The sequence below is a fragment of the Mauremys reevesii genome, linkage group 21, assembly GCF_016161935.1.
Source record: "Mauremys reevesii isolate NIE-2019 linkage group 21, ASM1616193v1, whole genome shotgun sequence".
NCBI classification, from domain to species: Eukaryota; Metazoa; Chordata; order Testudines; family Geoemydidae; genus Mauremys; species Mauremys reevesii.
Genome location: NC_052643.1, coordinates 18,459,258 through 18,481,080, shown reverse-complemented (window position 1 = coordinate 18,481,080; position 21,823 = coordinate 18,459,258). Strand labels below are relative to the sequence as shown.

The 21,823-nt window shown below is 46.7% G+C and overlaps 1 protein-coding gene across 12 annotated transcripts in view; it reads left to right on the top strand.

Annotated features, from left to right (window-relative positions):
- Positions 1-6,460: 6,460 nt before the first annotated feature.
- The window catches only part of CHD5 (chromodomain helicase DNA binding protein 5), an 85,869-nt gene continuing 70,506 nt past the window's right edge, over positions 6,461-21,823 (top strand). For 9 of the 12 annotated variants that reach the window (XR_005590331.1, XR_005590332.1, XR_005590333.1 and 6 more), the window contains exons 1-2: positions 7,004-7,168; positions 18,285-18,415. Coding sequence is in view for 9 of the 12 variants with exons in the window: in XM_039508912.1 (XP_039364846.1) it covers positions 7,102-7,168; positions 18,285-18,415 (198 nt within the window). In the remaining 3 variants the exon portion in view is untranslated. Of the gene's footprint in view, positions 6,476-7,003; positions 7,169-13,213; positions 13,333-18,284; positions 18,416-21,823 lie in introns of those variants that run through there. The other 3 variants (XM_039508908.1, XM_039508909.1, XM_039508913.1) reach the window with 3 other exon arrangements.

Below are 21,823 nucleotides of genomic sequence, written 5' to 3'. Positions count from 1 at the left end.
TAAAGGGGATATTAAGTTTTCTCCTTTAATTGGAGAATAGAGATTTCCTCTTCATTATAGTAACGCTCCAAGTACAGCAATACTTAATGGTCTCTTTTCAGAGGCTTTATAGCTTGATTAAAATATTCTACGCTGAAATTTGGTAAGCGGCCTGGAAAAGATCATCACTGGGATTAGGATTTATCCTGGGATCTGATACTTTTAAGGTAAGTAAACGCTAGGCCTAATAATCTCTGGTGTTCATCTAACTCACTGGCCTTGCTTTGTTTTAATAAAGTCCTTAGCTATGGCATAATTTTTTTAGTTATAGGGGTTGAGATTTTCAAAACTGACGAGATTTTGCCACAGCTCTTCATCTGAGTGGAGTTGTGTGGCTAAATACCCTACGTGGCTTTGAAAATTTTAGCCAGTAACTGCCCTTTTATGTTGTCAGACTTAAAAACAAATTAAATATTGAAATACATGACTTTAAAATTCATTAAATATCTATTGACAAAGGAGCTGTAAAGTCCTTTTCCCCCCTTCCTGGGTTATAGTAGCAAAAGAGTGGTGGTGGAATCATTGTGGGTGATAGAGAAGGTAAATCTCACCCTACTTTGAGTAGTGTCCTTAATGCAGCCTCCTGAGAATATTTTACAACAATACATTAAATACCTATTGCAACCTAAGTCTTAACTGCTCACAGTATTCTGCCCTCAGCTGGAATGGGGAGTTTCTCAGGCTGAGAGCACAGAGGGTGAAGGATTGACAGTATGAATGCATGGAGGTTCTTAAACATCTGTCGGAAGTGGGTTTTTGAGCCAGTTTTGGCTCTGCTAGAATATTTCAGAGAATCTGTTGCCTGTACAGTTCCCTCACTTCAAATAGAGACTTGACTCTTGTGGTGTGGCATGGCTCATCTTCCTTTTTTTTTTTTCTATTGCTGTAATTTACATGAAAACTGTTACCTTGGAGTGATATTGAGAGTTAGTCACTAAAGCTTTGTGAAGCTGAAGCATTAAACCATACAAAATGTTTTTCTTGTTTTTTCTCTTCCCTGCCCTTCCTTCCATCTGAGTTGCCATTCTTATGGTGGTACTGGGCTGGCCATGTGTTCCTTTGGAGATGGACAGTGTTGGTGCTCAATTGGTGGAAGTGCTGATGAGCGACACGAGCTCTCCTGGCCTAGGCCTGGAACTTGACTCTACTGCATAGCAGCATGCTTTCTAAGCAGCTGTGACTTAACAAATGCTTAGGGTCAAAGCCTGAGGGGAGTCTTGTATTAGGTGTCTTGGTGCTTTATTTCTAGTGCAATGACTTCAAGTCTGGGCTCTGTCCATATGACAACTTTGAAAAATTAAGTAGACTTGTGGCAGGACTTGTTAAGCTTTTCAGTATGGTTCCTGCAGGTGTGGGTTTCCCAATCCATTGTAGAAAATGCTGCAACCTGGAATCTTCACATACACTCCTTGACAGGTAATGGACCTAAACAGAGAACCATTAAAGTCTGTAGAATATTGGCATGGTACAATATAGATATTGCTGCACTCAGTGAGACAAGACTAGCTGGTGAGTCGCAGCTAGAAGAAGCGAGTGTTGTTTATATCTTTTATTGAACTGGCAAGTCTGAGGATGAACATTGTGGGGTTTGCCATCTGCTTTATGACTGCGCATAAATTTGAGTCATTGCTGAACGGTGTTAATGGCAAACTTATGCTCTTCTGTGTCAGCCTTACTAAAGGTCGTTACGCTTCTGTCATTAGCGCATATGCACTGAGAATTATCTATGCAGATGAAGATGAGGACTATCAAACCCTTGATAATATCATTAGGTCAGTTCCATGTAATGATAGATTGATCATCCTGGGTGATTACAATACTAGAGTTGGTCGGAACTGTGTATTATGGAGCAATGTGATAGGTCATCACAGAGTTGCTGATGCGAGCAGCAACAGCTTGCTGCTACTTTACAAATGCACTGAGCACAACCTAGTCATCACCAGTAAGTTTTCAGCAGGCCAATAAGTAAAAGACCCCTTTTCAGAACACTGGACATGATTACATTCCATGGTGAAGAAATCTCCATGATGTTAAGCTCATTTGCCAACTCTTGGTCAGATCGTAGGCTTGCGAGAAGTCAAAAATATCTTCACGTTGCTGTCAAGCAACATAGACAGTGACTCAAGCCAGTGAAGAAAATAAATATTTCAGGCTTGGAAAACGTGACTCTGAATTCCAGCAGAAGCACTTCCCTTAGCTACAGAAGAAGACTCAGTGGCTGTTGAGACAGCCTGGAAACATTTTTGGGATACGACACATAGCTGCTGAAGTTTTCACCTTCATTAAAGAGGAATCATCAGAATTGTTTTGATGAGAATGACCCTGAATATGTCAGCTCTTGAACTCATGCCATGCTATCCATTGAGCCTACATAGCAGATAAAGATGTGGCAGTTGAAGGCTGCATATCATTTTGCAAAACAGACCAAACTTTAGCAAATAAAAAACCCGTGGTGGGAAAAGGTAGCAGAGTTACAACTGTCAGCAGACCGAAAAGGCCCCCAAATCTCTTTTTGCTGGTCTCTGTGCTATGTATGGCCCCTCTGTGCACACTGAATGGCAATTGGCTCTTAACAGACAAAAAAGAAATACTTGCTCAATGAACAGAATGTTTGTTTGCTTCTTAACTGCCCTTCCAACATCTCTAAGGAAGCAATTAATGCTCTTCTACAATACCCATTAAAAGAAGAGTGCACTAGCTCCTACCTTATATGAGCCCATAACAGCAGTCAAGTAGATGTCACAAGGGAAAGCACCTGGATCAGATGCCATTCCAAGCAGTGATCTTGTAAGCAGGTTGGCTACTCTATTGCAAGGCATTTTTCAGGGCTTTTCTGTATTATCTGGGAACAATAGTCAGTGTCACAGGATTACAAGGATGCCACTGTTAGTCGCTTTTATAAACCTAAGATTGATAGGAAAAACTGATAATCGTGCATTTCCCTACTTTCTGTTGCCGGAAAAATCCTTGCCTGGGTCATATTGAAAAGATTTAACACTTGTTTTGTGGAAACCATCTTTCCTGGCTTTCAGTTTGGATAGGGGCACTGTAGATATGATCTTTGCAGCTCATCAGCCCCAGGAAAAATGTCTGGAGCAAAACTGCCGCAGTCCTTCATATGGTGGTTGTTGGCTTACCCAAGGCTTTTGATTATGTAAATTGCAAGGGACTTGGGGAAAGTTTTTCATCTTTGGATGCCCTGCATAGCTTGTGTCATATGATCCTTCTTCCAGGATGGGATGATGGCAAGAGTGGTGGAGAATGGCGAGATATCAAACCATTTTCTGGTCACTAATGGCAGCAAACAGAGCTTCCATGCTCTTTTCCATTCTTTTTTCAGTTATGTTCATGTTCATAACACTGACAGTATTTATTTAGTTCCCTACCAATGGGAAGTTGCAGATTAAACAATGTTTCTGTGCTTGCACAGAAGTAGCAGATGTACTTATTTAAGGAGCTTTTATTTGCTGATGACTATGCACTGGTTGCTCACTCTATTTGAGGACATTCCGTTTATAACTGATCACTTTGCTCGTGCAGTTAATTGCTTTGGTTTCACAACTAGCCTGAAGAAAATTGAAGTACCAACCTGTGCCAGGGGATGAGCACATCCATCCAGTTATTCAAATCAGCAATGCTTCTCTCAGGTACATGGAGAAGTTGTTACCTAGAGTGTGCTGTCACAGAAGATATTACCCATTGCATAGCCAAGATTAGTTCTGCATTTGGAATGTTGTCACTGCCAGTGGAATGATAGGGAGAGGCATCAAAACAAGCGCTAAGCTCAATGTCTGTTGGTCAGTTGTGCTAACAACTCTTCTATATGGTTGTGAGATATGGACAACATATTGCCGCCATATCAGGAGACTTGTCAGTTCCATATGTGCTGTTTTCAATCTGTTTGCAAGGGCAAATGGCAGGACAAAATGCCTAATACTGAAATCCTTAATCATTGTCAGATGTCCAGGTTCAAAGCATGCTCATAATAGCTCAGCTGTGTTGGTCTGGCCACCTTCTTATGGTAGACTTGAGAATTCCAAAGGCCATGTTTTATTGTCAGTGAAAACAAGGCACCTGCTCTCATGGTGGTCAGTACAAATGGTATGAAGATACAGTGACATCAAACTTGAAAGCCTGTCAAGTAAATTTCAGGAATTCGGAAGCAACAGCTCACAACAGGGTGGCAGCAGATTTGTCATGTTGCTATTAACCTCTTTGAAGCAAGATGCATCAACACCTGATGTGAAAAACGTGAACAGCACAAAGCAAGGATCAACAGCTTGCAGTGGTCATGGACAATTTTGTCTGTCCCACATGCAATCATGTTTGCAGTTTTTCCATCAGTGTGATTTCCCTGCCACATCCGTGTTCATTTACAGTGTTTGCTGACTCCTCATACGTTGACACCGACATGACTCCATCCCGTAAATTTTTAACTTAGTCTACAGCATGAGTACAAAACAGCTTGTAACAGTGGTGAGGGTGCAAACAGTGTTAAAATGGAGGCTATAACCAGACAAGCACTTGGTTGTGCCATGCCATCTGTCCTGGCTTTTACTTAAGGCCTGACTGCTAAACTTGCAGTCAGATCAAGGGACCTGGTAACACTTTGTTATGGTAACCATCTATCATCTAGGACCATGTTATAGCGAGGTCTGGATTGTAATAGCAACATAAATAGTAGCAAAATGATTGAGACAGCAGAATTGTGGAACTAGTGTTTTCAGGTTTACTAGTCTCGATGTATAGAAAATAGGTAGAACTTGAGTTTCATTCCCAGCAAGTATGACAGCAGAAGAGTTACATTTTTGCCAGCAAGCAGTGAAGCATCTCCCTGAATAAGGCAACTTGGTGTGATCTTGTACTTGGAGTCTCAGAATGTTTAACTGCTGAGCTCATATGTATTTGTTTTTCCGGTCTTTAGTTCTTTAAATATATTTGTTCCAAATGACAAATAATGCTGATGCATTGAGAGAACCTTACCCTGTATTTAAACTTTCCCCTCTTTCTAACCCTGAACTTGCATTAGTGTAACTAAAACTGGTAAATTACTAAGTTTACCTAAATTGATATAAACCAGTTGTGAACCCATTTTCTCTTAAAAGGTTTTCACTGGTTTAACTAAATTGATTTTTAAAATACTTATTAGTTAAACTGGTGCAAGTTGCATGTAGACACATTTCCCCACCAATAAAAAAGTTACTTTCCTTGCAGGTGTGTTGTGAAGTTTAATGAACATTTTGTAAAGCACTTTGAGATCCTTAGAGGAAGTGTACTTCTGTAGCACATTATCCTGTCACCTTCAAACTCAGTGGGGGAGATGTGACTCAATCAATGCTCAGTGTTCTTGCAGACACATTGAATTCCAGTGAGACCTGTTGGAGTTGTTATGCAGAAACAAATCTGCTTTGTAATGGACCCTGAAACTTGCAAAAACTGGGCTTTGTTGAGATGCCAGAGAAGAGTTTCACAGGTGAGGATGCTGAACTGTGATTGTCCTGCTTCTAGTCTAGGAAAATGAAGTTCAGGAACTATCAGCATAGCAACCAGCAGTCCTAACAGTCTTGAGAATTAGGGCTTGTCTATAAAGTGGCATGAGCCTAACTAAATTGATTTTAAATGTATCTAGTTAAACTGAATATTTCTGATGTAGACAAGCCTTTAAATCTTGTGATAACACCTTCACTTGCAGACCTGAACTGACTAGAAATGGAGGGTGTGCCATGAAGCGTAGGTGCAATGCTTGACCATGTCCTTAGGAGCAGAGTTACTGAACTCTGCACCAGCTGAAGCTTGTGAGCCTCCTCACTGTAGGCACATTGCAGCACCGATCCTGGAGGTGATGCAGGTGACTCACTAATTTCAGTCTGTGTTTTTAGCACTGACCCAGGACAAAACAGCAAGTAATCTTCATGCCCTGAATGTATGGGGTTTGAATAGATCTAAATAATGCTTTCTCCCCATTTTATTTAACCAGAACAATTCCCAGACTGTTAACCCGAATTGCTGTTTTTGCATGAAGCTTGAACTCAGCCTAAATAAATAAATAAATAAAAAATCAAAGACTCATAAGAAATGAGTGAATGTGGCAAAGTCAGAGGCTGGGCTCTCCTGCTAGGCTTTTCCTGGCTATCCCCTTTTGTTTTCAGTGAGGGTGTGGATTGAACACCCCCACAGCTTCCCAGGATCATGGCTTGAGGGCACTGAGCGGCGCTATTTAAGGTCATTAGCCTGCCTCTTTGTCTCCTTTGGGCCAGGTTGGCACTAATGGGGCTCTGGCCAGGAGGAATCCATCAGTGGGCACTTCACTTCCAGGCTGCCTTGCCTGTCATCTTGTTCATTAAAGAAACGGAGCACCTGGCTGCGTGGGCAATGTGCTGCCTCGGGGGCTGGGGGGGGGGACGGGACAAGAAGAGCTCAAGGCCTGGTGCTGCAGGTAACCATGTCCCTGACCTTTCTCTGCATCCTCCCCGGGCTGCTCCCAAAGGGCTGCGGAGCCTGTGGTCTCGCTGGGACGCAGCAGCGTGGCCTGGCCCTGAGCCCGAGGAGACCTGCCGGCCGGGCAGTGCCCAGGCCGGGCAGGGTGTGGCGGCAGCACAGGGTGAAGCGTGGGGGGTGTCAGACAAAGCCCTGCGAAGCCGGGACAGCCCTGGGTGGGGGCGCCTGCAAAGCCCGCTGGTTCTGCTGCTTTCCCTCCGCCCCCTGCCCCTTCTCCGCAGGGAGCGCCCGGCCTGGCCCCCCCGGGCACCCCCGCGAAGGCCTGGTGCCAAAAACGATGGGATGCGGTTGCCAGGGTAACCAGACTGGACGTCACAATCTGGGCATGTGTAATTCCAGTTGTGTGTGCGCGCGTGTGTCTCCCTCCTGCGCTGGCTGCGGGCTGGAGGGGCTGGGGCGGGGGAGGGAGGGAGGAGAGAGCGGCCGGAGGAGGGGAGGAGGAGGGGAGGGGAGGAGGAGATTGCTTCTTAACAAAAAAAAAAACCCACCCAGGGCCGCCGCAGCCATCTTCGCGCGGAGCCGCCTCAGCCTGCGCCGCGCAGCCTGCGCCCGGCAGGTGGGAGCATGCGGGGCCCGGCGGGGGCCGAGGGGGAGCCGCGGGACGAGATGGAGAACGAGGAGGAGCTGTCAGGTAGGGGGGAGCGGGGGCTCCTCCGGCGCGGGCAGACGCAGGGCTGGCCGCCGCCGCCTGGGGAGATGCGGCGGTGATGGGCACCGGAGGCGGAGGGTGGCTGCTGCCCATTCAGCTGCTGCGGGGAGGGGAGGGGGCTGGGTCCTCTCCGGGCCAGGGGTGGCAGATCCTGGGGACCGTATCCCGGGGAGGTTGGGATGAGGTGCTGGGCCCTGCGGAGAAGGGGGCTGCCGGGACCTCAGGGCTGGGGGGGGGCAGAGGGGTCCTTGTTAGCCTGTGGTTCTGCCAGGCCAGCTCCCGTGTGTGGTCTGCGTAGCCCTGGGAAGGAGGGAGCCAGGCAGGAGACGAGGCTCCATGGGCAGGTACTTTCTGAGCCTCACCTGTAGCCCCGGCGCTGGGCAAGTGCCCAAATCATGGGACTAAGCGAGCGTGCAGTGGTGTGGGGATTAACGCCCCTGCGCCCCAGAGTCCTGCCAGGAAAGGGGGGTCCCCCTTCCCCGCTAGTTCTTTTTGCACCCCTGCCCAAGAGGCCCACCGCTGGCAGGGGGAAATAACGTCATTGATGAAATAAGGGTGAAAAGCTCTAGAGGTGGATTTTCAGAGGTGCTGAGCCACAGGTCTATTCACAATCAGCAGCCCCTTTGAAGATCTGGCCCTTAGTTCCTTTCCGTAACTTTGACATCTCTTCCCTAAATGCCTAACATCCCTGCCTGGTGTGAGTAGCTGAAGGCCTAAATAACTAGCTGAAACCTCAGGCAAAAGAGAAAATTGGAGTGGTTTTTAATTTTCCCTTACTTACTGTACTGGTTCTTTTTGTGCTGGAGAGGAACTGACACCACTTGTTAGAGCTAAGCAGTGATGGCTGGAGCAACATATGCTTTTCCAGAATGTATGTGGCTTTGTACCCTGGGCAAAGAGCCATTTGTAGAATCCTGGTGGGGTGTGACAAGGATTTGTCTGGCCTGATTCCCGTTTTATGCAGGATTCCATCTCCACATCTTCCATACTAAAGACTTTTTGGCCCCATTCTTTGACATCTGTGGTGACTGTGCCTAGAGACCTTTTTCCTTGGACGTTTCCTTTCTCTGCCTAGTTGCTCTGAATATTTGCCTGGTGCCGAGTCTAAACTTTTCCCTCTTAAGTGTCAGGCACCGCTCCTTGACCTACCACCTTCAGAGGGTGTGAAAAATCTTTTCCTTACATTTGCAGTGTTACCTGGAAGGGATTTACAGATGGATCATGTGCCTCCCTTGGTCTTCTCTTTCCCAGCCTTTGTAGGTTTACCTCCCTCATTCTCTCCACTGATGTTTTACCTATGATTCTTGTATCACTTTTACTTCCCTTTGCTTTTCTTGAGGTTTGTCTATATCTTGGGGACTATCCTGGGGCATTATTAAGGCGAACAGACTCATTTCAGTGACGCCTAAACCAGATTGCAGATTTCCTGATTGCTTTACCTGGCTGTACCTGGCACATTTGAAACCTACCTGCTGAGCTGACAGAAGTGCTGAGTATGTTCCAGATAGAAAGCAGCTGCTGTGCTAGCAGACATTTCAGGTGCATCCTGGTAGAAAGTATTTATTGGGCTGTACCAGCTATGTCCAAGGTAGAATTTGTCAGTAACATGTCAGTGCTCTCAATGGAACAGAGATCACACAGCATTTGTCATGAGGGGAGAGCAGGGAAATAATTAGATAAAGGCTTAACTTATACAGAGAGGCTTATTAATGGTAAGACTGATAGCTGAGCACTGAGAGATGGTTTTCCTTAGTTGTCCTGCTATTGGCTAGAGACTGTACTTGGCGTCAGGGGTGTGCTCGGGGGAGGGGGGGGAGGGTCAAGCAGAGGCCCAGGTCCCGCCATGTCAGGGGCACAGAACTCCTCTGGGCCTGGAGCTGGGAGAGAAAGCTCCTGTGGACCCGGACTGGGACAGGAGACGAAAGCTCCTCCAGGGCCGCAGAGGGAGAACCAGCTCCACCATTGGGGCTGCAGTGGGGAGAGGCAGCTCCTCTGGCTATGGGGGGGCGGGTGCAGCAGCTCCACTGGCCATGGAGGGGGGAGGGAGGAAGGCAGCTCCTCTGGCCACAGGGGGCACAGAAAGTGCCCATCGCCCAAAGTAGCCAAATATTTATTCCTGGGAATTCCTAATATGTGACATCCTCCTGCAGAACTGCACGTAATTACCTTGCTAACTCTGTGTGAGGGTCTCCAGCAGCAAATCCTGTTTGTGTAGTTCTTTGTTTTCAGTTTTTGGGTCTTTTAAAGAAAAAAGTTGCTGCTTGTACATAGAGGCTGATATTTTGCAAACCAAAACTATATCCACAAATTAAAAAACGCCTATAGCAGCTGTTAAAGCAGCCACTTTGGCCCAGTTGGTGCTAGCACAAGTGGCTAAAAATCCATACGAGCCAATGGAGTTGTACCTGCTTATGCCAACGGGGCCAAATGTACCATTCTGCAGGGAATCAGCACCAGGGCTATGTGGCACTTAAATCTCACTCTGCTGGCTGTTGCACAAGGGTGAATTCTACCCATAGTTAATTTGGTCCAAACAGCGCCTCTCATTTTCTTACATTGCTAAAATAAATTTTCTCCTGAGCTGAAAGCCGGAATACAACCCATTTAGTGGAGAGCAATGGTACAGGAGTGAGTCAGAGTTCCTGAAAAACAGGGGCTGATAATGCTACTTCTGACAAGCCCAAAAATCCAGTAACCCTTGTGGTGAGGCAGTAATAAGGGTACCTGGTGCCAATATAATGTGGACTGTCATCCATAAGGATTGAGATTCCAAAAGCCCATCAAACATATTTCATTTAAAACATGAGGGAAGGAGTGAAACACCCGTCTTTACAAGCTGCACAGCTATTCATCTCCATCCTGTCCTTAATTTTCCAAAGCATGAAAAATTCTTCATGTCTGCAGATGGATGCCTCCCCATCAGTGTCAAGAATGGTTCTATTCTTCTTTCTTCCCAGAAACGACTCTGGAGGAGATTATTAAGATCCCTCTGGTTTTTACTCTTAATGCACCTGACTGAAGTGCAATCAGAGAGATAATCAGGGCCCACAATAGAGCCATGGAAATAAATGACTGTGAGTTTGCATGTGCTGGAGAGAGATGGGAGTGTGGTAGATTAACATGAACTCAATAAAATAACTTGTGTCCAGCTGTTTCCTGTTAAGGATACTAGTGCATCTCAAATTCACCTGCAAAATCTATCACCATTGCATCCTCTCTCTTCCTAATTTTTCATTTCAGTTACCAATAATCTCCATATGCAGAATTACATTTACTAATTGTTCTTTGTTTGGAGGTGTTTAAAATTTGCAAATTAGCATGTTTTCCATACTCTGATTACAAAACATGCGCTTTTGGTGGAGATAACTCTGCTTTGAAGTTATGGAAAACATGAAGAAAGAACAAATATAAAGTTTCCAGCAGAGAAAATGTTAAGTTGTTTCTCACGCTGTAAGATTCTCCATCTTGAAAAGCAGTTGGTATCACATCTGAGTTAGTGCTGTTTGAATTAGTATTGACTTGGTGCCAGCACTTGCATCTCCCTCAGACCAGGGTGTTTTGTGCAGGCCGGGGTACCTGGGTTATAACAGCCTGTTTCCTGCGAGGGTGTTTTGGTGAGGAGAGCAGGAAGAGGAGTACCACGTCCTGGAGTTTCTGTTCACTTTGAGACGTGGGCTCAGAGGTCAGCGACAGGTCAGGGGTGATGGACAGGCTGGCTTAGAGGTCAGTGATAAATACTCTCCATTCCCATCATCTTTTCTCCAGTGGCTTTTAGTGTCAGTTTGTTCAGTTTAATCACAATGCTCAGGACGTTGTTTAGGTCTCAGTGAGATGTGTACCAAGAATTAGAAAGCATGAGGATATTTTTTTATTAGGGTCGCAAGGGGGATCCAAATGAGCCGCCTTATAGGACTGTAGCTGTCACCTCTCCATAACACATCACACATCTGCAGAGCTGGGACTGGCCCCTTGGTCCTTCAGTTAACACAGGTCTTCACAAGGATTGCCCTTGTGTTCTTTCTACGTGACAGCTGGTGGTTAGAGTTCAGCAGTCTCTCTCTGGCCTGTTTCTCAGCCATGCTGAATTGCTCAGTTGGACGTGTGGCTCTTGTCCCGTCTGCACAGGAGTTGGCGAGTCTCTGTCCGGTTCCTAGAAGATGGCATGCTGACCAGGTTGTAGCTGTCAAAGGATAAGCAAAGAACTTCAGTGTCCAGGGCTGCTAATGCAGCAACTTTCACGAGCATGAATTTCACTGAAAACCATTGCTAACCTTTGAAGAGTTTTATTTCCCCCTGCAAAGAAAGTTTAATTCAATTTTCTCAATCAGTCGCTGGCGAGATAATTGTTCCCTTTCTCTAATAAAATTGGAACCCATTAATGCAGACGCTGTAGGGTTGTTGGATTTAAAATCCAGCCCTGAGGGACTGGCTTTCAGCTCCTCAGTGTGTCTGGGAGCTGGGAAAAGAATGAGGATTGTCACTTCTTCTGAAAGCCTTGAAAGGGAGAATAACTCAAAAGGCATGTTTGGACCTGGAGTCACACTGCACCCCTGGCCCCCATGAAACATCTGAACAGTTTAGCATCTCTAGCCATTCAGCTAAAACAGCCGCGTTTCTAACTTGTGGGAATTCCTGGCTTCCCTTTCATAAATTTCATAGCCCCATAGATTCCAAGGCCAGAAAGGACCATCGTGATCATCTAGTCTGACTTCCTGGATAGCACCAGCCAGAGAACTTCCCCACAATAATCCCTAGAGCAGAGCTTTCAGAAGAACATCCCATCTTGATTTAAAAACGGTCAGTGATGGAGAATCTACCATGACCTTTGGTCAATTGTTCCAATGGTTAATTGCCCTCACTGTTAAAAATGTACAGCTTATTTCCAGTCTGAATGTGCCTCGCTTCAACTTCTAGCCACTGGATCGTGTTATAATTTTCCCTGCTTGTCTGAAGAGCCATTATCAAAGATTTGTTCCCCATGTAGGCGCCGTCCCTTGTCTTCATCTGCAGCTGCCTGGCTTATGCTCTGCCCAGACCTTTGACTGGAGCTGTCATTTTCTGAGAGAAGCTGAGCTGGTCCAGTTCGGCCTCCAACGCTGCAGCTTCCAGCAAGTGACTGTGATTGTAGCAGATGCCTCTGCTTCTTTTGGACTAATGAGAGTGACCTGGTCAGTGTTTTATCTTTCCATTCCGTTCAATTTAAAATATCCCAGCAAAATCAGGGCCAAGCATTCTCGCACAAGCCGTGCAGGAGGAAGAGCTCACAGAAACAAGGAGGCTTCTTCTCTACTATGGAGATGGTCTGTCAGCAAGGGAGTGGATGGTCTTTCCCTAGAAACAAAACAAACGCATGTAAACCAGAAGGATTGTCGGGGGTGAAGTCTCTGCAGGGTGCTTGTATCGCAGCACCAGATGTTTGCTTAGCTTGAACATTTTTTTTTTTTGGGTGGGGGGTAGATTGTGTGTGTGAGAGAGAAACTTGAATGCTGAAATACATGAATTCTGGACTTATTAATGCTGGAGAGAGTTTAAATCCACTGAAAAGCAGGTAGGCAGGGCATGCAAGGTATTTGTCCTCTGACCTACCACAGTTGCTCTCAGCTTCTTTACACGGGTTCAAGGTTGACAGGCCGTTGTTCACAATCTTGCGTTTAAGCTTAAGAATCAAACTCTCTCCATCACATGCAGCGGAATCTGCCTTGTGATTTCTCCGTGTGCTCAGCAGAGTCGCTGGATGGCCATGGGGATTCTGTTATCTGTGAGAGTCGTGTGAGTGAGCTGCTGTGCTTGGGAACAGGAGTGTGGAGTGAAAGGGTTGACTTTAAACATAAACTTGGTGCACATTGGTCTCAGTTACTGAGCAAAACAAGATTCTGCCCAAATGCCTCAGTCTCCTGGTTGGTTTTAATGAAAGTGACCACACTTAGAGCTACCAATGAGAAGCACAGTAACAGTGCTAACATCTCTCCAAAGCATTGTTATCCTCATTTTGTAGTTGGGAAGTTACCACCAACGTCTTCAAAAGTGTCCAGTGGCTTCAGTTTCCATTTCCCTGGAGTGGAATGGGCGTCCCACAGAAGAGCTAGGAAAAGTTCAATTAATACAACTCTTGCAGATGAGGGGTTGCTCACCTTCTGGCTTCACAGGTAGCTTTTGGTTCCTTCCAACTGTCTGTCCAGGTTGTTCATATGTGGCACAAGATATCTCTGTCTTCCAAAGCCATCAACCCTGGCTGCATTTGCTCAGTCTCTGCGCACCTGTGCAAGGTCTCCAGAAGCTCACGAGTAGTTAGGCTACCTCAGGCTTTGAGTGTTTCTCTTGTAAGCTGAGCGTGGTTGGGTTTGGTCAGTACTTGGACGACAGATGTAAAACCAGGGGAAAACACCAAATGTTGCAGGAAATGGTGCTGGTGTTTAAGTAGGTAGCTTAGCTTCCTGCTACGTCTGTATTGAACCAGTGCCCCAGTACAGAGCTAGGGACCACACCGCTGCTAAAGGCTGAGATGAGATGGGAAACCAACAGTCTTGACTGCTTGTGCTCATCTAAGATCCCATCATGTTTTGTGTCAGCATAAGGGTGTTAAATGCAGTGTCCTGGCCAAACGTCAGTTTGGGAAGATTGCCTTCCGTCTCCCTGAGGCAGCGTTCCAGCTGGAGAAGTTATCCCCCTGAACAGCAGAATGGCTATTCCAGATGTGGGGGAAGTGGTCCTTGTAGGCACAGTCTGCAAAGCATTTGGGGATCTTTTGGGATAACTCTGCATTCAGCAGAAGCAGAAGGGGTGGGGAGGCAGCTATATGCCTAGCTTGCTGTGTGTATAACAGGTACGTGCACTGAAGAGCAAGGGTATCTTTGCCTGGACTCGTTCCCCACCCTTTGACATCTTGATCACTAGGAACCAACACTCAATATTAAACCGCATCTTGCAGTGACTGACTCAGAGCACAGACTGCTGTGGGAAAAGCACAAAATAGGCCAGGATGTTTCTCGTTGCAGATGGAGTCCTGGGCTCCAGCTCCATTATGAAAATTCTTAAGTCTTTAAAACTTCTTTTCAAAGCAAAGGGCTCTGTTCTCCCATTGTGAGACTCGGGTCTGTGGGGCTGAATCCCATCACTACTACATCTGTACTGGGATACAAAGCCCCCTTTCCTGCCCCAAAAGATTGTTTTTTCTCTGGAGTGTTGTGAATAAAATCAAACAATGCTGAATGGCTTTTATATAGAGCCTCATGCACCTGATAGAGAGGCCAAGAACTCTGATCTGGTGCTTTTTAGTGGAGATTATTCTGGTCCTGTCAGAGGTGAGGGAAGTGTGTTGCTTGCAGTGCATGGTTCTGTCACTTGTCTAATAAATTTCACTGAGATGGAGCTAAGCTGCTTGTTTTGGCAAAGTCTAAACTGCTGTGTTTTGAAGTTGAACACAAAATCTGTCCAGTCTAATGAGATTGGAGTATTATTACTGTATAAGTTTAGAAATTCAAAAAGAAAACAGAAGAGTACAACACAGAACTGGATCTTAAGGAAATGCAACAATTTGACAAAATGCCAAGGCTCATTAGTAAGAATGTCAAGTTTTGGAAGATAATGATGACAGGAAAATAAAAGGGTACATTGCAATTAGTGCCGAGCTTCTTTGCCTTGGTGGGGATGCAGCAGATGGATGAAAGCAGTAGAGCCAGCATGCTTTGAGCTGACTCTTCACTTTGCTTCGGTGCAGGCAGCTCTGTGTCTGTCCAGGAGTCAGCGGGGCCATCCGGAGGGTGTGCAGGGTCATTGCAGCACCCAGCAGCTCCACAGCCTCTCCCAAGACATAGCATCACTACTGCCTTCAGTGCTGGGAAGGAGCTGGAATATGCAGCCAGAGGCAGATGGGGAGGGAGGCGCTCAGAAGAGAGACTTGTTTTCTCTCTTTTCTTTGATTTAATTGAATCCATTTTAACAGGATCTATTTCAAAAGGTCTTAAAGGGTAAACAATAAAAAGCCTAATGCTTCCTCATTACCTAGAAGCCCACATCAGCAATGGCAGGCAGCATATTAGGGGTGTCCAGACGCCTCTCTTTGCTTCTGAGCAGGCCAGTGGTGGGGGCTTCATGGGCCTGGGCATCTGCAGAGAGGAAGAGATGATCCTTCTGCTTTGGTGCTGCATGCTGTGGAGCTCCGTGCAGTAACAGTAATACTCTGCCCCCAGCCTCTTCCAAGCCCTTTCCAAACGCCAGCCCTCACGAGCTCCCTTGGGAGGGAGAGAGCAAGTGTCCTTAGCTTCATTTTGCAGATGGGAAAGCTGAGGCAGTGAAGTCAGTGACCTGCCCCAAGGCCGTGTAGGGAGTCTGGATGAGAACCCACGAGTTCCTTGCTCCCAACCCCTTGTTCTGTCCGCCAGACAATACATTTATTATTGAAAGCCGCAAATGATTCTATGCCCCCTTTAATCTCCCTGCAATCTCCCTCCCTGTGTTTTCTCTGTCTTGCCAGTAACCCCTCAGATCATTGAGACAGAGAGGGCCCTTTGAAAACCGAATCCTGTTTGTTCAGTAGCTAGACTCTCACCCAGTTTGGACTGTGGAGCAAGCCTGGCCAGTGGCATGTCACGTGTAGTCCATGTCACTTTCCGGACCCCTGCAGTAAATCCCATAAGGACTTCTCTCGGAGTGGATGTTTCTAGCCAGAGCTGGAGTCTGCACTTTGTGCTACACTGAAACTCACCTACCCTGCTGTAAAAGGTGCGTCACTGTGCTCCAGTTCTCTGGGAGCTGGTTTCTAGTGGCACTGCTGTAAGAGCAAACAGAAACTGCCCCCTCCCACTGCATTGTGTTGAATGCTGGAGCAATGCTTGACTGCTTGCTGGGGGCTGCCACCCTGCTGGAAAACTGGCCTCATATATGTCCCTGGTGATGCAGAGGGAGATTAGTGTCAGAGACTAGAGACCTCTTTGCATGATCTGCCTCTGATGCTGCGCCACCATCCAAACAGCTTTCCTGTTGAATACCCCACCAGGGTTGCTAAATAATAGCAGTGCACTTTTTTGAACACCAGAGCTGTTCTTCTGATGGCCAAACCAGTTGTACGGCAGGCTGGAGACGAGGTCCCAGGCTCTGTGCGTGGGCTCATCCCACTGGCAGTGTCCACAGTGATGCATCCAAGAGAGAGCTCTTTGCACTGACACCTAGATGAAACAATGAAGATATTGCTGTTAATTCTATGCTTTGTGGGGATGACCCCAACCCTGATCAATTTACCAAACCCAGATTTTGAGCCTAAGCAGCCCGACATTGTCCTCCACTGAAGAGCTGTGTGCGTGGTGTGTGCTTGACTAGAACAAATCTTTTAAAGTTTCAAAGTGCTGTAGCCATAAACCTGGGACTCAAGTCCTGCAAACACTTCCTATCAGCTTAGCACTGAATGCCATTCCAGCACCCACTGGCCTGCTCCTGGTGGAAGCATTATGCCTTGTAGTAAGTTTTTGCAAGATTGGGCCCCCTTTTATGACCTAGCATCCATCAGAACCTGCACTGTGACAAAATTTAAGATATCAGTTACTGCCAAATACTATTGCCAAATACCTGTGACCTAAGACTTGTCCATGGCTGAGCAATGCTAATTCTCTGTGAAATGAACGAGAGCAGAGTACCTGCCTCGCTGTTGTGTCGCCTCTAGTACAGCACAACAGAAGCAGAGCAGCTTCCTACGAATCACTTACGCTGCAGCAGACTGGCTGGTGAGAGAGACAGAGCTGGCCATGGTACATGATATGCTGGTCCTGGGCTAATATGTGGCAATCTGCCATAGCAAATTGATTCAGATCAGAACATATAACTGCACCAAAAATTAGTTCTCTGTTTTGTGTTTACTCTTAACTTGGCCCACTCAAAAATCCCTCCGTCCCTGATTTCCAGCTACCACACTGCGCTGCTAGGCAAAAAACCCATTTGCTTCCCCTAAAGTACGAACATTTATCTCTGGCTGCAAACTGGCTTTCCAGATCCCATTATTTAATCCAAATTTAAATATCAGTACCTAGTGCCACTGTTCGTTCTGCCTGTCTTCTACCTGCAGAGATACTGTGCTGTTATCTATTTCCCAAACAACCAATTGGGAGCTGACCGGCCATTTGGCAGCTTTGCATCTCCAGCATTTAAAGACACCAGCACTTTGCAGATTCCGTAGGGCAGCTTTTTGCCTCCGCTCTGTGGCATCACAGTCATCCCTAAAGTGTCACAAACTGATTTGTGGTGGGAGGAGTGTGCAGCAGGGGCAGGGGGTGTCCGTGGAAACAAAGTGACTGTTTTCATACAAATACGAATACAAAGTGACTGTTTTCATAAGGTGATAGGAAGGATAATTGTGATAATTACTAACAACTGGGAAGAGAAACACAGGGGTAACAGTTTGGGGACTAGTTTTTAACCCCATCCTCCGATTTGGTGTCCGCAGTGCGTTCCACTTGAGTTTGCACACCAGTTACATGAGCACAGACAGCTGTTTGCACAAGTGGATCGGGCAGCAGCATGTACACAGCTGGGTCTGTGAAGCTGGAAATGGGGCTGACGTTTCGATTGCTTGAGACACTCACGGGTCTCCATGAGGCATTAGCAGCTAGTTCAGTGCTGGCCTGAGAGGCAAGTGACGCTAGCATAAGGCTATGTCTACAGTACGCCGTGTAGCCGCTATTTGCGGCTCTCCTGCGAGAAAACCTTCCACCCCCAGCGAGTGGGGTTCGCGAGCGCTCCCGCCGACACAGCGCTCTTCACACTGGCTCTTGTTGTCTGCAAAACGTTTGTCTTTCGGGGGGTTGTGTGTGTGTGTGTGTGTGTGTGTGTGTGTGTGTGTGTTTTTAGCACCTCTGAAAGACAAAAGTTTTGTTGTTCAGTTGCCAGCGCAGACAAAGCGTAAGGTGGGGCAGCTCGGTTAACAGCTGGACCTGAGTCAGACAATAAACAGAAACTTGAGCGAGACCACATGTCCTTGTATCCCATGGGCTGATGGAGCTCCTTGGCCAATGCTCTCCCACGGGATCAAACACAATTCCTGTACTTCGTGTGTGTCTGTGAACCTGGCTGTGTAACTTCTCCCTTTCCTCCCCCTTTGTGTCGTCTCCAGAAGAAGAGGATGGAGTGCTGGAAGGGCTGGAGGAATTTTATCCAGAGGAGCAGGTAACTGCGCAGAAGAAAAAGAAATCCAAAAAGCTGAAAGAAAACAAGACTTCCAAAGTCAAGAGAAGGAAGAAAGAGGTAACATCTCCCACTGTTGAATGAGGCTGGCAGGCAGCTGTTGGCCTCTGTGTACGAGTTGTGTGCTTGGGATAATGCTGCTGGTCTCCCTTGTGGAGTAGTCAGAGGTCTAGAGATGGAAAAGGGCTAGATAAGAGTTAGGTATTTTACTAAGGGGAACTAGTTTAATGTGTGACGGGGGGCCCATTTCTCAGACTTGGGTGATGCCACAGCTGAGCCTGCAGATTGGTGGTCACTCCCCTGAGTGCCTGGAGAGGCTGAGCAATATAGTGAACTGGCACGCAGGGCGGGGAGCAAGGTCCTGTGTAATTCATATGCTGGCTCTGACAGCGACTCACTATGGCCTTGGGTGAATCACTTAACTTCTCTACCTCAATGGCCCCACTGGTGAAATGAGAATGGTACTTACCTACTTCCGAGAGTCTGTGACAGTTAATTAGCCAGTGTTTGGAGCGGGCTTTGGAATGTGAAGGTTTGAGTATTATTATTTATTGAGGGTTCATTGGTGGGTGATGCTCTCTGGCCTGTGTTAGGCAGGAGGTCTGACTCAGTGATTATAAGGATCCCTGGAATGTCTGACGCTTAGCGCTGGAGTCTCAGGTGTGGATTTAAACACTCTAACTTACATGCCCAAGCTTGAAAACTGAGATTACAAATGTTGCCTCTTCCTTCACCTGGTCTCCACTAGTTGTGCATGTGTCTGAATGCGGGGGGTGGTCCTTTGCGTATAATTACCCAGAATGCTCCTTGCTAGCTGCTGTAGGGGTTGAGCTCTGGAGATGCACAGAGGTGGGTTGGTGGCTGCTGGAACCCCTCCTTTGCTTAAATAACTTCCACAACATGAAGATGCTAGGTTCAGATTTGTGGGTTTTGGTTCCGAGACATGGATGGGCTTCGTCTGTCTAAATGGCTGGGACGATTCATCTGACCAAAGGGAGAAACAAACACAATATGGGTGTCCAGGGAGTAAAGAGTGAAACTGGGGAAATCCAGAGATTGAGTTCTGACAATATCCATAAGAAGAGTTAAATCGACTCCGGCTAGTTTGGAGGGACCCTTCTTCACGCGTTCAGTCACTGGGGAAGAGGTTGGCTTTGGAATGGGACCAGCCCAGCGTGTTCTCCCTGGAGTGATTTCTGGGGAGACAGCTGGGTGTTGGGCGCTGCAGCAGTAATGGAGTCACCGCTCTCTCTGGAATAGTTTAGCAGCAGGGGCGAAGGTGTGAGTCGGTGGTTTTCCAAGGCCATGTTTGCATGCTCCTCATGTGGCCGCTTAGTCTGGGCACTGTCCTAAATGAGGCCCGTGGCAGAGCATGGAGCATGTTGGATGGAGGAAGCTGTATGGCTCAGAGAGAGTTGTGCTAAGGGCTTCTCATGCAGAGAACTGTGGAGGTGGGCGAGGGGAGGAGCCAAGGTTGTAACCTCATGTTTTTTCAAAGAAAATAATGTAAAATGGAATCATTTTATAAACTCTTTCTTGGCTGCTCTTTGTGCTCATGCCACTGGGAGGGCAAGAGTCACCAGTGCATGCTGGCTACTTCCCCTGCTCCGGCGATGCAAAGTCGCTTGTCAACCTGGATTGAGTAGCCACTTAAGCTGGGGTTCTGGCTGCCTGGCATTGCTGGAGCAGTGCCAAGCATCCAGAGTGTACTGGCCCTGGCCCTATGAATGGATCTGGGGAGACTCTGGCCAGAGCCGTGTAGAGCAGGAAGCTGCCTTCTGGCCTCCCTTCCTCCTTCCAAAACTCAGCGCTCTCTGCTCGCCGCTCGCCGCTCGCCCCTCCAGATGCTTTGTTGTAAGGACCGTGGAGAGGGCTCTCTACCCTGCCGGGTCCCAGGGACCACAGTTTGTACTTTAGGGTTCTAAATCCCAAACCCTGCACTTTGAATTCAAGGGGCAGCAGATTAGTCTGCGTTTAATTAGCTCTGCCTGGTGTGGTTAGTTAATTTCTCATTTGGAAGCTAAATCTTTCTACAGAAGTAGGCACAGCTGGAGACGGGTACTAATTTGGGCAAACACTGATCTATCTAGTTCTGCCAGTAGTTTAGTTTTTCTTGAGTCTTAAAGGTTTTCACTTTGAGGGTGGATTGCAAAGAGAGAGAACAGCCCAAACAACTGCTAATTAGTGAGAAGACACACAGGATGGAAGGGGTGAGACTTTCCTTCCTAGCTGACCATTTGCAAGGATGATTACATTTTAAAGCTTGCCTACTACATTCGTACCCCTGGGTGTTATGCCGTCATTGCAGATCCTGTCACCAAATATGATGTTTTGTTATGTGACTATGATATAATGAAAGACAAGGGCATTAATCACTGTTCTAAAACTTTCCTATTTCTATTCCCCAGTGTTTTGAAAATCTGTTTATTCTAATATGTTCTTTTTAATGCTGGAAATATGTCTGATAAATATTATTGCCAGTCCTTAATCTTGTGAGTTGTGTGTGACAGGCAGTGAATAATCTCATGCTTCACATTCTGAATCCTATACCCCACACTTTACATATCAGATATTGAGCTGGCAATTAGGCCTTTTAAATGGAGTGAGTTGTAAGCGTGAGGAGCGTGTCTCCTGGCATCTCACATACAGAGGCGTTAAAAGAAGGCAGAACCAATAGGAAATGGAGGTTTTGTCAAACAGGCTTTTTCATTCATGAGTTTGGGATTTATAGTATCCCAGTTAAAGACACATTAGATAATTATTACAAACGATGATTATCAGACACCCCACCAGACCACATGCAGCAGTACAGTGCATTGATATATATAATAATATATGTATTATGATAATCTCCTTATCTGGTTATTAAACCCCTCCTGCCAGGGACACACACACTGCAATGCAGCACCTCATTTACAGTTTGTCCCTGGTGGCAGACAGTAAATCTTTGTGGCACATACTGTACCAATAACATTATCTAGGGACTGTGTCTCTTAGGGATGAAATGCAAAGCGACATGTTGGGAATGTAACCAATGTGATGCTGTTTGGAGAAAACAGCATGGTTTTGAGGTTTCTGTGGAGACAGGATATCGAATGACAGACTGCCCATTTCTGGGTGTCTCGCAGGCAAGAAGTGGGGCCAGGCAGGATGTGCTGGCTTCTCAGGATTTGACATTTGGAAGGATTTGGGGAGTTTTTTAAAGAAACCAAATTCTCAGTGAATTATTGTCCCAGTGAATCCCCCTCATGCTGCTCCCAGAGGATCCACTCTATTCCCAGTTCCCCTATGCTCCCCGGGCTGTGTGTGCTGCCTCTCAGGCCATGGCTACACTACAAACTTGTCGACTTCATGTAAGTCGGCATCAAACCTCCGATTTAAGCAAGTTGATGTTGCGTGTCCACACTAAGCTCATTGTGTTGGCAGAGTGCATCCTGACTAGCAGGGCTTGCACTGATGCACAGAGCA